The 14,550-nt window shown below is 36.1% G+C and overlaps 2 protein-coding genes across 8 annotated transcripts; one reads left to right on the top strand and one right to left on the bottom strand.

Annotated features, from left to right (window-relative positions):
• Positions 1-2,909: 2,909 nt before the first annotated feature.
• On the bottom strand, positions 2,910-5,384 carry LOC126594495 (uncharacterized). The gene is made up of 3 exons (XM_050260843.1): positions 5,208-5,384; positions 4,730-4,820; positions 2,910-3,312 (listed from the first exon to the last, which is right to left on the bottom strand). Exons 1-3 carry the CDS (start codon positions 5,275-5,277, stop codon positions 3,174-3,176), a joined length of 300 nt encoding a protein of 99 aa, XP_050116800.1. The 5' UTR covers positions 5,278-5,384; the 3' UTR covers positions 2,910-3,173.
• Positions 5,385-10,152: 4,768 nt separating this feature from the next.
• On the top strand, positions 10,153-14,481 carry LOC126594480 (serine/arginine-rich splicing factor SR30-like). Of its 7 annotated transcripts, none has more exons than XR_007613273.1 (16): positions 10,153-10,275; positions 10,430-10,527; positions 10,843-10,908; positions 11,002-11,076; positions 11,186-11,288; positions 11,374-11,420; positions 11,560-11,617; positions 11,729-11,778; positions 11,853-11,909; positions 12,015-12,163; positions 12,246-12,323; positions 13,250-13,351; positions 13,635-13,724; positions 13,821-13,854; positions 13,975-14,048; positions 14,168-14,481. XR_007613273.1 is itself a non-coding variant. In XM_050260821.1 (14 exons), the coding sequence occupies exons 2-14, from the start codon at positions 10,441-10,443 to the stop codon at positions 14,169-14,171; spliced, it is 882 nt and encodes a 293-aa protein (XP_050116778.1). In that variant the 5' UTR covers positions 10,153-10,275; positions 10,430-10,440; the 3' UTR covers positions 14,172-14,481. The 7 variants fall into 7 exon arrangements, 1 of the variants encoding a protein (XP_050116778.1); XR_007613276.1 differs by having other exon boundaries at positions 13,270-13,351; XR_007613272.1 differs by having other exon boundaries at positions 13,250-13,724.
• Positions 14,482-14,550: the final 69 nt, after the last annotated feature.

A 14,550-nucleotide genomic window follows, 5' to 3' on the forward strand; every position in this document is an offset into this window, starting at 1 on the left:
GTGATATGCAGGATTTTTGGAAAATAACTTTCAACCATAATTATCAGAAGTAAACTACATTAGTCCCATTTTATCTGTTGAAGAGCTAAACTAATTTATGCAAACAGCAAGTCCTCTCTTCCATTGACCACGCTATTCAAAATTAAACACTATATAGATTTGAGACTGACCGGTTTTGACAGGAAGATGGCGTAAGGTTATATAAATTTGACAGTCAAAAAGAAGGGTTTGTAAGCAAGGGGGTGGTTCTTGCACTTTACCTAAGAAAGTGGGGGACTCTGATCTTTTGATTTCTGATAGGGCTTTGGAGCGCTGGAAATTGAAGTGAGGGAAGGGGACAAGAAGGAAAGACATGCAGTGCTGCCCTGCCATATATTGATGAACGAACCTTAAATTGCAAGCAATGCTTTAAACATGAGAGAGGGAAAAGAGGACGAGAAGGAATATGTCGTATGTGGGAGTGCTTGTACACGCAATGCACAACTGTCAAAGCTTGTAGAAACAACAATCATCATGATTCAATGACAAAAAAAAGCTATCATCATGATTCATGCTTGGTTGTTGGGAGAAATTTTTGCAGTTGCAAAGTAAGTGTTACGCGGTGTATCGTTTAATAGATAATAGATTCATGGTTTACTTCAGAGGGTGCTATAGTAAAAGATTGAAGCTATTTTTTTAGATGGAAACAATCCGTATAACGTGCAAAATACTTTTTATTCTTAAAGTGGGTCGTTTCATCAAGCACTTAGTAAGCATATAGTCATTTGTCGAGCTAATGTTGCTCATCGGTAAACAAATGTCTAAAGATGATGAGTGAGTCATATCGAGTTTTATCAACACATACTATCGAGTGGTGTCAACATGTATTACTAAGTGTCATCGATGCATGTTGTTGGGCGGACATTTCATCGAATACTTCGTGGGGACTCTTAGGTCCTGTACCAACCATTTGCAGAGTCCCTCGAAGACTTTCCTAGTCATTTTTCCGATCTTCAGTGGCAAGGCCACTCTGGTCTTTTAGCAAATTCACCATGTTCACGTGTAATGATATAGATAAAAAATATGGTTAATATGTCTTACTTATTAATTATAAACATAAAAATAACACGCACATATGTTATCATTAAAATGAAATAATAACATTGTATGACGGTGTTTCAGATACACCAAAACATATGCGTTGGTCTACGATAATTCACATGTCATGGTGAATGAGCAAAAGCAAATTTTGCTTTTCTTCTTAGCATTTTCCAATTTTTATGGTTTCAGGGCTCCAATGTTTCTTGACTGCGTCATACCATTATTGTAGGCTTCTTACAAAAATATCTTCATCAATCGAGGGACTATTCCCTCGCATGCTCATATATAAGACGGCTAAGTACAGTGAAGTACAACGTGTTCATCAGTTTTACACTGTTTGATTGAATTTCTTGACAACCAAACCCAATCAAACCATTTATTCAAGACACGTCACAAAGATCACTTTACAACAAGGACTTAAAGTGGTAATTTCTTGCAAGCCCTAGCTCCCCTAGTAATGCTTGTTCATCCATCCTTAAGGTATTCTATGAGGGGAGCATGACCACATTACCTAGTGGAAGTTTTAACCCTAAGAGGTTGAACAGGAAGGTGAAATTTTCTCACCTCAAACAAAGTGGGAAGTTTAATCCCTAAGGGCTCATAAAACTTTCAAAAGGTATGTATGAAACTAAGAGGTGCAGAAACAACATGATATGTAGTTGGTAACTTAATATGACACTAACAATTTTGTCCGAACTGGATTTGTTGCTCTTTCTGGCTTTTACCACGGCGGATATGAAGAACCCTTTGAAATTTGGGTGATGGATGAATTTGACGATGGTTGGACAAAACACTAGTCTATATTTTCCCGAATTGGATCAAGAGGTAGGCATCCATTGATGCTTTGGAAGAGGTAGGAGGTTCTTTTGGTTGACAAAGATGGACGTTTAGCCAGCTACAACTTCAATATCAAAAATCTTATGCATATTCCTGTTTATTGTGTCTCGAGGAGATTTTCAAGCTGTTGCTTGTGTGAATTGTATGTAAACGTTGCCTTATATATTAGATGTCGTGTCTGTAAGTGTGTCAGTTTTGTATGTTCAAATAACATCATACTTTTGAAAAATTAAGAGCAAGCGAGATGGTTGATACTGGTGATATTCGAACATCATTAGCATCTAAAATAAAAAATACAAAGAGTTTGGCATTTTTACTAAACATTAATTATTACTCGAGCTTTAATATATTGCAAGAACAAGTTGAGAGTCAACATCGTATCTGTTTAAATGTTTGAGTGCTAGTTAGTTGTTTGTTGAGTTTCCAATTTCTGGTCTTGATTTTTAATTAGAAACTACGTCGTTTGTTCAGTTTTCCCACTCTGATTAATTTCTTGGTATATGGTCGAGAGTCGAGAGATATATATTGTGACTGAATATTTGTAAGTGCAGTTTATGATGTGTAATTTCAGAGATTCTCATTCACAATTTCATTTCATATTTTAGATTAAATTGTTCGGAACCTTGTTTTTTCAACAAACAATAAGATAATTTACACTAATGTTCGGAGCAGTTTTGAGATTACGAATTTCTTCAAAACAAAAACGTAATATTCAAACTTTCATGTTCAACATATGTCTCAAGTTGTGGGCATACTTCCACTAAACCAATACTGATAGAGAAGAAACCTTATGCAACAAGAATGTCACGGTGACAGTGTCCAAACCAGTCATGCATAACTATATATAAAAGTTAAAAACACCTGGCAGTGCACAATCGACTTGAAAACCTACAACCCTACACGTCACGAATATTCGGTCAATCCACATAACCAAAGTAAATGGACTCAAAAGAGAGACTTAGATTGTGCAAAAGGAAGCAGAAAAAATGTAGTTGAATTCACGAAAGGCCGAGGCCTAATTACTGCATACTTGCAAATCAGTAGCACAGAAATCCCATGCCTGATTACAATCGGAGTTAATACAAACAAACAAAATAATGGTTGAAGAAAGACTGTTCACACAATTATTTTTCTTATCATCCTCCAACTATTTTCTGGATAAACTTGCGCAAGGCCATGCCATGCCATGCTATGTGGGGTTAAATGTTTCCCCAAGCAAGGTCGTCGAACGCGATGCTTAATCTTCGTTAAAGTTCTCAATTGGAATCCTTGTTAAAGTCCTCAATTGGGAAGTACTTGGCGTATTTGTCGTGCTTTGCTCCAGTTTTGTGGTCATAGTACTCCACCACTGCTGCACCAGCTAATGCGGCGAGCGTTAGAGCCTGTGCATGCAACCTGAAAAACATCGAGGAGTAAGAAGTCAGGAATAAAAGACAGGTACTCAATGTCAATGCAAACAAGGAAAATTAGAAAATGAAGGGTAAGTGAGATGCACAAATTAGAAGTTAAACAGACGAATCAGATGGAATAAAAGGGGAGAAGCATTCCCGGTCGACATAGGGAAGAAAATTTATACCCAGAATCACTGACAATGGGAATTCAATTTGGACCTCCACACTCCCTAAAGACGACAAGTATGTTTAAGCATTTTCTCTTAGGATTTTGTATATCAAGGATTTTATCCCTTTATCTCGCTCCCCTAGATAAACCCAGCACATGTTGGACTAATAGCATGTTCGAAGCAATCTCAGGGTTTAGGCTACGGATCCAAGAGACTATTTCATGATACAATTTCCCTAACAACGACATGCTAATCTGAAATAATAAATAGAGAAGGAATAAGATGGTGGGGAAAAGAAATATCATTCCTATGATAACACTGCTTCCAGAGAATTCAGAGGCTGCTGCCATATGCTAAATTAACAAATTGAATGCCATCTTACGCATCAAATATCCCATTAAGCGGCTATTGCAAAAATTGTAAACCCAATCAAATCTCAGAATCACTTCTAACCTAAGAATCAAATGCCTTGTACAAATTGGGATCATTCAGTATTATATGCATATGATTGCTCAAGTAGCTAAAAGATTAGTAAACAGCCACAATGAATTAGCAGGAGTTCAAGAACTCCAAAAATTTCGCACCAAAGTCATGGTTTTTTGTCAAATTCGGGAACAATGGCATCTGCACGTTGGAATATATATTCTCACATAAATTATATTAAAAATGAAGGTCCAATTTTTTGGTATTCCATTGACTGGCTTTATTTGGGAAGAGAAAATCACTAATTCCATTATACCAGTCATAATAAAATCCATGCCAAGGCATCAACTTTCATACCAGGGCAACCCATGGATAGGACTTAAGAGGCAAATAGCACTGGCAGGGTAGGGAATACCAATACCAGGACGGGCATAGTTTGCGGCATAGATAATCAGTAACCACAAACTGACATCCAGTTCAAAGAGTGAGAGCCAAATGCCAAACAAGATGGCATACACATTAACATTACAAACTGCAGATAGTATCATTAAGGGAACTTTAATGAAAAGCTTCCGGTACTGTTCATTAGTTTTCCTATCATCAGAAAATGTTCATAAGCTCCCGTCGACCTAATATTCTTTCAACTTCAAACGAGTATGTAACCCTAAAACTCTCGACTCGACAAAATTTAGTGAAAAGATCGACCTACCTGTTTCGCATAAAACTATATAACTAAGTAAATGCATATATTTACAAAATGTGGTAAGCACATCCGCACATCACTATCTGTCAAAAAAGAAACTGAGAATCCACGAATAGCAAAAGTACCTGGCGTGGATGATCCTCACACTGGTCTTCATGCCGGGCTGAGACCAGTTATAAGCTATCGAACCCGTAATTCCACTGAGCCATAGAAGACCTAAGTCATGGAAACAAAAGCAAAAAACCGTCAAAAACCATAACTACAGTATAAGGGATTCCACATACACACAATTATGCAGCAATCTGGCATCTAAATACCATTTTTTTTCCAATAATCTAAGATACCAAAATAAAAAACCAAGGGCCGTAATTGAAGAACAATATCTAAAAAATTAATTTGGTGATAAAGCCAAAGGACAGATATTTCCGCCAATAGTATAAAAATGGATGCCAAAATCAATCAAAACGTAAAACCCAGATCATAAAACATGTATTTCATAACTAAATGCAACTTAAGTCCAAGAAAATACAATATCTTGCATTTGCCAATTAAAAACAAGGAAAAAGGAAACAAAATTAGAGAGCAAAAAGCAGGGAAATTTACCAACAGCTCGAAGCTTGTGCTCGACAACCCATTCCCTGAGAGAATCGACCTTGCTCTTGGATTCCGACATTATTGAGAGAGATTTTCTTCTTTTTTTCTTATAAGTTTTTTAGCAGAGAGAAAATAATTGAAGAGGTTCTGGAGTTGTGGCGGTGGCCTTGGTTACGATGACGCGGACGCAAAAGTAAAACCAAAGTTGTGTGCGAATCGGTGGGCGGTAGTAAGATTACACGTGCTCCATATTTTTCGTATGTCTCATGTCCTTTTTTTTAAACTAGGATTCTCTTCCATCTTTTTTTTTCTCCCGTTCATTCTTTTTTTATTTGAACGGTCACGGTTAAATCACGTTAACATCTTATATTAATTTTTTTATATAAAAAGAGAAAGACAAAATAAATGTGAAAGGAAGGGATGGAAGCAGATGTAAAAAGGAAATGAGAGAATCCTTGCTCCATATTTTTCGTATGTTTCATGTCCTTTTTTTTTAAATTAGGATTCTCTTCCATCTTTTTTTTTCTCCCATTCATTCTCTTTCTATTTGAACAGTCACGGTTAAGTCACGTTAACATCTTATATTAAATTTTTTATATAAAAAGAGAAAGACAAAATAGATTTGAAAGGAAGGGATGGAAGGAGATGTAAAAAGGAAATGAGAGAATCCTAGTACGTCCTTTTTTTCTCTTTAAAAAGACAAGTCGTTGGCTTCGTTGTCATATCTTTAAAGATCAGAAAAACTCACAAAGATATTTCAACTTTCTCTGATTATCATTGTGTGAGTCACCAGCGTCAAGAATCTAACCCCAAACGTGTATTTTCTGTTCTGAGCTGAAAAAAAATTTCTAGTGTACCGGACACAAGTACTTACATCGTATTGTACAAATGACACATTTTTCTGTTATAGGACATCTTCCTGATTTTTTTTTGTTTCTTAGTGAAACAATGTAAGGTCGATATTGAGATTTTTGAGGTCCGGATTGCCATGAAAATATATGTTGTAACTTCATGTAAAAAAAATTATTTATTTTCACATGTAAGACTTTGATAAAATTATTCTTACGAAAATAAATCAAACTCAATAAATTATAAATACGAAAATGCTAATTTATTTTGTAATGAGAGAAGGGAGCCAAAAATGATACATCCCGACCTAGATCGAGGCATACTAGTCGTCACGCGAGGGTGACGTAGTCATGTGTACAATGCGGAAGCAATATTAATATAAGAAATGCAAATAAACAAAAACCAAACTGACTAAAACACTAGACGATAATACAAGTGCAAGCGACAAGATTTAAGTGTGAATACACACAATCAGAGCATAGGTAGCCTAAGTGCAGTCCAACCGGACAAATACTAATTATACAATACCAAAGGTGATCCTACATTGGTGGTAATTTGTTAGAGTTGCCGTGAATTCCTTGTAAGCCACCAACAAGCACTCCTAACTAGAACCTGGAAGGGCGCAAAACATAAAGTGTGAGTGAGCAAAAACAAAGTTTTTCAAAACCATTTCACTTATCAAAAGTAGTAACCCATTGCCGTAAAACCTGTATAATTTCATAAAATAGCATATACGACTATATCTCAAAATCATATTTAAAATAGCAAATCCACCTAATATACCATGTCAAATCTCATAAAGAAATAAGTAAGTCAGGTGAAATAAATCAATATGAAATAGTATGCAAGCCGAAATCACATAACATGACTTGTACGACTGAGTTTATATCTTATCAACTAGTTCTCTGCACACAAGTCGGAACCACCTAAAGTGATACGTACGACAGGCTGGGTGTAAATAAATACGCTCAAGTGCTACGGTCACGTGAAGGCTGTGCGAAGTATCGCAAGTCACCTACGAGTCGGAACCACCTAAAGTGGTATGTACGACAGGCTGGCACCTACATTGGATCTAAGGTGAGCGTGTGGTGCGAGAGGTGAACAATCACGTGAAGGCTAGGCCTTGTTCTTGGGCGGAGCACTAACACCAGGGTGCATGATAATAATCTCTAAATACATCTCAACACAATTACTCATTACAAACACTACCATTAATCTACCCACCTGAAGCTTACCTGAATGTTCGCAACGCCAATCAACAACATAGATAACCATACTAATGCACAATTAAATATAAAGAGCATTTGACATGGCATTTCAAAATATCAAACCATTTAATTAAGTTTTATGGGAAAAATACCAAGTATATATACTGAAAACCAAAAGCCCACTCACTAATATGTGGAAGGGTTGTAATCCCTGAGCCTTGCTTGACTGCGCTCGTTTTCAGGATAGGTCTCATCTATATGCGAAACAACTATTTAAACATTATTTTAAAGCACATAACCAAAACTAGGTAATAACTTCTCATACATTGCTCAATTGGGGTATTTGAATATACCAACATGATTTACTCAACCCCACAAACATCCCCATATTTTTAGAATAATTTTTTGATGTCTCACGAGCCCTCAAGCGCCGGCCACACGCACCACCCACGCGCAGGCACGTGCCTGGCACACTGACGAATTCCTTAATGGTGTTAGGGAATATTCCGTTAAATAAAACCATATACCGTTAAAGATACCTGACGCCGTTACAATATTCCGTCAAAATTGACAAAATATTAGCCTTCTTATTCGGCGAGTCACCGAATTTCGTCGCCGTCTGTGTCACTGGAAACTGGAAAATTTTCAAATTTTCAAATCTTCTTCATTTCTCAACCAAAATTCATGAAATTTGTACCAAATTGAAGCTTAGGATGAGAGGAACAAAACCTTACCACTTTTAGTCCTAAAACTCATGAAATCTTGCCGGAAAAATCACGATAATCCGCTCACCTCTGCAACTTGTCAAACCCGAGCTTCCTAACGTCTGAAACCTTCCAAAATTTTTCCCTAAGCTCCGTGAATAAGTTCTAAGGCTCTCTAACACCTCCAAATTTGAAGAAAAGTCCGCAATCACGTTAGATGAACAGTGCACCTCATCGGAGCTTCTGGGTTCTAAAGTTTCAGAAGCCCCCATGTCGAACTAAGGGTATGGATGAGCTCCTACACTCGCAAGGAACACAAAGACCAACTTCATAACCTCAATCCGTGCAAGGAAATACTGGTTTAGCAAATGACCATACGATTGTACGAAAATGGAAGAAAATCCGAGAGGGAAAGAGATAGAAAGTCAACGGCTAATGTGTATGTGTGAGGGAAAATGTGTGGTCCAGGTTTTGTCACCAGACAAAACAAATAAATGTCTTAAGTTCCAATTGCTTAGGAATAAAAAGGATTGGTCCAAATCCAAAGCTTAAACCACACAACACAACTCAACGATTAAAGGGCATAAAAGACATTTCACACCAACAATAAAATATTTCGGGATGGGCTGTCACAAAAAAACCCCAAACTTACAAGTAGATAGATAATGAGTTTTGTTTTCTTCCATCTTAAGTTTTAAATTAGTTTTATATAAATCGTGAGGTTTTTTTTTTTCTTATTTACTGACTTTATCAATATGGAACTAAAATAATAATCATGATCGAGTCTAGAATTTGATACATATGGTGAAATGAATGAGCACTAAATTAAACATATTGGTGACATGTCACACGATTTACAAATTTAATTTAAAATTTTGAAGGTTAGACTTGAATTGGAATGAAAGTTTAAAAACTGCAACCCACATAGCCACTAGCTAGTAATTAAAAAAAATAAACAACCAAAATAGAACTTCGCAAAAATTAGAAAGAATATACATGCACATAGCGTTTTGAACCTAAGACCTCTCGTTAATTTTAAACGATAAAAACCACTACTTTTGATTAAACTTCTTGATTATTTAACCTTATTTTATAAATTTACACTCTTATCAAAAGAAATACGTAAAAAATGGAAAGTAAATAAATATGCATAGCATTTCAAACTTGGGAGCTCCTCGTTAATTTTAAACAGTATAAACCACCATTTATAGTTGAACTTGTTTTATCATTTGACTAAATTTTATAAGTTTATTTTATGAAAAAAATCCATAAAAAATTAAAAATAAATAAACACATGTAATGTTTTGACCTCCTCATTAATTTTAAACAACAGAAATCACCAATTTTATTTTTTAAGTGCTGATACTAAAAAAACTCGTGCATTTTTCATAAATATACTTTTCTTTCAACTAGATAACATTTAAGTACTCACTATTTAATTTGGTCCAATCAAAGGACCCACAAATTTCTTATTTTTTAAAATAAAAAAAGAATTAATTAACATGTTTATTATTTTATAAAATAATAATGTTGAAATATTAGGAAAGGGATCCTCGAATCTCTTCCACAAAATCCATCAAATTAAGGAATTTGGACATTTGAAAATTAATCAAACAACTAAAGTTATTATATCTTTTAAAGGGGGTTATGTTTATAGTTATTGAATCAAATTTCAAAAATCCGAATTCTTTGATTTTGTAGATTTGATCAAAAGGATCAAAGAGGATCTCTTTCCTAAATATTATTGTGTCAAAATCATTAGGGAGTATAAAAAATGCTCACTGTTGAGTAGCTAAGTATTTTTGTTGGACCTGGATTGTCTGCCCACCTCATCCCATACCCTTTCCATCCCCTTCTATTTATGTGGTTACGGTCAAGTCACGTTAACATTTTATATTCTCATTATTTTTTGTTTTATTATTTCTATAAAAAAAATTAATATAAAATATTAACGTGATTTAACCGTGACCACATAAATAGATGCAAATGGAAAGGAGACAAGGAGAGAATGAGACATGGAGGGCAGACAATCAGGATCCATTTTTGTTTGGCATGCCATGTGAGTAGACGAAGAAAAAAGGTACATGCCATGTGACAGTTCTGATAGATCGCTAACCATACACGCATCTCGTTCCGGCCGTTGATCTAACGCTACGTGTTAGCCATACAAACACTGGAAACTCTGACTATATAAACTCATTAATCTATCTACTCCATCCATCCAGAAGCTCCCAAAACTCTCCAGAATCTACCATACTCTATCAGACCCATTTCATTCTCTCTCTCTCTCTCCCCTGCAATCTCTGTGAATTAAAGGTAAAGCCCTATAATTTTTCCGAAAAATTAATAAACCCTAGTAAATAAATTCCTAGTTTTTCTTTTGGGGTACGGAAATTCGTAGTTTTGAAACTGTAAAGTTTGAATTTTATTTTATTTTTAATGGTTTTATGATCCTGATTGTGTTCTTCAGGGGAGTAAAAGATGAGTAGTCGATCGAGTCGCACTATCTACGTCGGCAATCTGCCTGGAGATATTCGTATGAGAGAAGTTGAAGATTTGTTCCTGAAGGTCGCATTTTTTTCTTAATTTTTTCACAATTTAATTGAAATTAATTATTTTCTGCAGAGTTTTTTTTTTTTTTTTGGTTGATAAATTTGATATATTTATTTGTAAAAATATAATTTTATCTCTACCATTTTTCTTGTTTCTGAATAAGATGAACAATTTGTTAGTTTTAACGAGATATATTGACAAAAAAAAGAAGATAGATTTAATGAGATATTTAGTGTAATTTTTTTTTTGCTAGGTTTTGCATGGATGATCATGATTTATATTTTACGCAGAAAAATGGGTTTAATTTTAATATTTCTATGTAAATTGCAGTATGGGCCTATTGTTGACATTGATCTCAAAATCCCTCCAAGACCGCCTGGTTATGCTTTTGTTGAGGTAAGTGTTAAATTTGAGTGTTGATGAATTTGTTAGTTGTGTTTTGTTGGCTGATGTCTGTGTTATACTTTCAAATTCGATGCTTAATTGTAGTATGAAGATCCTCGTGATGCTGATGATGCAATTTATGGCCGGGATGGGTACGACTTTGATGGGTTTCGTTTACGGGTTAGTCATACTTGTATATGTATCCTTCTTCGAATGCATCTTGTATTTGCTAGTTCGTGCGAATTACTGTATTCCTTCTTTATATGTTTTTTTGCATATGGCTTTATAGGTTGAACTAGCACATGGTGGACGGCACTCCTCGTCACATCGTTCCAGCAGTTACAGTCGTAGTAGCAGCAGCCGTGGTGCTTCTCGGCGCTCTGACTATCGTGGTATGTAGCGAGTTCAGAAGTATTTTTGTTGCAGCTTTCTGGAGTTGAATTCGTTTAACTTACTATTTGTCACTCCCATGCGCAGTGCTGGTCACTGGATTGCCTCCTGCTGCTTCGTGGCAGGATCTGAAAGTAAGAATGTTCTTGATTCTATAAATGTGTTCTCTTCCTATACATTTGTTTTCTGGCATTGCAGTTAAATATTATAAGAGATACTTGAAACGTATTTAGTTTATGACTTAACTATTAGTTAATTGTATTTAATGATCAGGATCACATGCGCCGAGCTGGCGATGTCTGCTTTTCTCAAGTGTTCCGTGATCGTGGTGGTGAGTTGATTAATTGGCTTGGAGCATGTACTTTTTCCTTTCATTTACTTTTATTTTGTTGAAATGGTATGGTCGTTGGTTTTAATAGATTTCATAACGATATTCTTGTAGGCATGACGGGAATTGTAGATTACACAAACTACGAGGATATGAAATATGCTGTAAGTTAAAGTAATGAAAAGATGATACAATTGCATTGTTATTTTGAAATTGTCTGATTCGGCGTGATCTGCAGATCAGAAAACTTGATGACTCTGAATTCAGAAATGCCTTTGCTCGCTCTTACATACGGGTATCATTTTAACTTTGACTTAATGTTTGGGTATTACTATGATGTGCATGTTATGCTGAATTCGAGATTCCACTTATGCAATTTTGGATAATCTTCTGTGTACAGGTGAGGGAGTATGATTCTAGGCATAGCTATTCCAGAAGCCCTGGTTATGACTATAGACGGAGCTACTCTAGAAGCCCCAGTCGTTCTCCATATTTGTCAAGAAGTCCAAGTGTCAGCCGCAGCTATAGCTATGGGGGCCGGAGCAGAAGGTCGACAGCGGTTTTCTGTTCGCATTAGGTAGGTATTATACTTTTGGACAGTGCAATTTTGACAAAGATTCTCTTGTTGCAGCATATCACCGGAGGCAACATATTCACGCCGCTCTCCATCAGTATCTTACCGAAGGTCTGTCTCACGTTCCCGCTCAAGGTACCTATATGCTACCTAAGTTTTTAACTTTTACTTCTTTGGTATTATCAACGAGTATTCCATTTTGATGAGGATCTCATTTTTTAGGCACACAAACTATTGCACATGGTATTTCTTTCTTTTCTCGTTGTTAGCTTGTAATTCAATTATGTTCTACCTCTTGCTTACCTTTTCTCTAGTAGTTGCTTTCTAGGGTTTTTCTCACTATCAAATTAGTATTTCTCCTACATTTTCTTTCCGTTCCCTGGTAGCGGAGTATTATGTATATAGACATCCATAACCTTTAGGCTTTAGTCATCATTGAGCTCTAGCATAAATTTTCAAAACGACTACCAATAGGTTTGGGTTACTCATTGCAAATTAGTAGCTCTGTTGCTGTACTGGCCAAATGCTTAGCTTTTGCTTTATTGCGAGTCAGACGCGTAATTGTGTTTATAAATGTGAAGAAAACTTCAAATTAAATTTTGTTCAAGATGAGTTCTCAATTTTGGAAGCTTCTGGCGTACAGGGTAGCTGTACCTTTTTGTTTCCCATCTAGTTGCTTAGTTATCCATATGTGCGCTATAGTTCAAATTATCAATCCTTTAGATTTGTTCTACAGGATTCAAGTATTTCCCGTTTCTTTTACTTTTTAAAACTTTATGACTAATGATTTTTTGGAAAAGGGTACAAGGTGTGTGTTTCATCTTTTTATTTTAACAAATCTGAATATGTTTTTGAAAAATAATAAGGTTCGCATCTATTTTGAAGTTTATATGTCTTGTTTCTAGTCTTTTCCAACATGGGGATCTTACTACCACATCTTTGAAATTCGTTCACACTCCCACAAATTTGGTGTACAAAATCATTTGTCTAAGTTTTCGATGGTGTAAGGGGTTAATGGGTATTAAGAAGGGTTAGCAGGTTATCCTAATCTGTTTATGAAGGTTTCCTTGTTTCTTGCTAGATCTGGCATTTGTGGAGATCTGGGGACTGGATCTTAGGACCTTGATGGGATGTGGTGCTCATGCCTGCAACTCTTAGTTGAGGTAACGCGACTTTGTTGATGAGCACCTCCGGAAAAAAAAAAAAATTCAATCTCAATGAAAATAATTTTAAACACTTCTAACTATGGACTACTGTTGAAGGCACGCCGCCATAGCTATCAAAACCCACAAATCAGCGGTGGGGACGCATAAAACTCACAAACTACTACATTCACTAACTTGCGATAAGGATGCGTGGATTTTCTCCTTTTTTCATCTAGGATTAGATGTTGTGTGATGCTGGTTTTTTGATTTCTTACTTTTATTAATTGGTTTATATTTTAAGACATGCTGGAAAGATCATGGGGTGCTTGGTGTAGAGCATCCGAGGATAAAAGGTTTATGATTATTACTATTTTCTACGCTTTCAATTACGGTAAGTCTGCTCTTGGAAGTCTGTGTCAGGGCCTTTAGGTCAATAGAAAAGAATAATGCTGTTGATATTAATTTTGGATTATTGGAAATATTGCAGATCTCGGACGGTATCTAGGTCTCCAAATTATATTGTAAGTTCCGTTTTCACTCTGTATCGTCTTTTCTTGAATTGAAAGAGCAATAATATGAAAAACAAGATGGATCTCATGGAATTGCATCCCACTAATGCATCTGAAATTGGTGCTACGCAGCCTCACCGCAGGTCTCTGAGCAGATCGAGGTCAAGGTCCAGAAGCGTATCTCGGTCTCCTTCACCTTCTGCTTGGTACTGCTAAAATTTTCACTGATGATTGTTACTTTTCAGTTTGTTCAGTCAATAAGTGTGTTATCTGCACTTCTTACCAAATATTAACATCAGGTATTAACTAAGGTTGCGATTTCCAGGTGAGATCCGAAGGACGAGTCTGTGTAGACTCCATGCGCGTCGTTATCATTTCCTATTGCCTATGTCTCTCGTAGACTGAAGGAAATTGGGAACTTGATGCAGTGTGCGACGCATTCGGTTTAGGACATTCCTTGCACTGTCTTGTATTGCATCGATGAAGTCAGCGACGTTAAATTTAGTATGATGTATTGAAAGTGATCTTAACCAACGCTGTTCTTTTGCTGAATTGGTGTGCACTTGAAGCGGTTGCGTTGCGGTACAAACCCCATGTATGCTTGCAGTTATCTAGTCTCGTCGTAAGTTGTTTCTGTTCTCCTTGTGCCTGAATTTTAGCAAGCTTTTGGTGCTTAGCCTGAATTTTAGCAAGCTTTTGGTGCAGTAA

Source organism: Malus sylvestris, chromosome 12 (genome assembly GCF_916048215.2).
Source record: "Malus sylvestris chromosome 12, drMalSylv7.2, whole genome shotgun sequence".
NCBI classification, from domain to species: domain Eukaryota; kingdom Viridiplantae; phylum Streptophyta; class Magnoliopsida; order Rosales; family Rosaceae; genus Malus; species Malus sylvestris.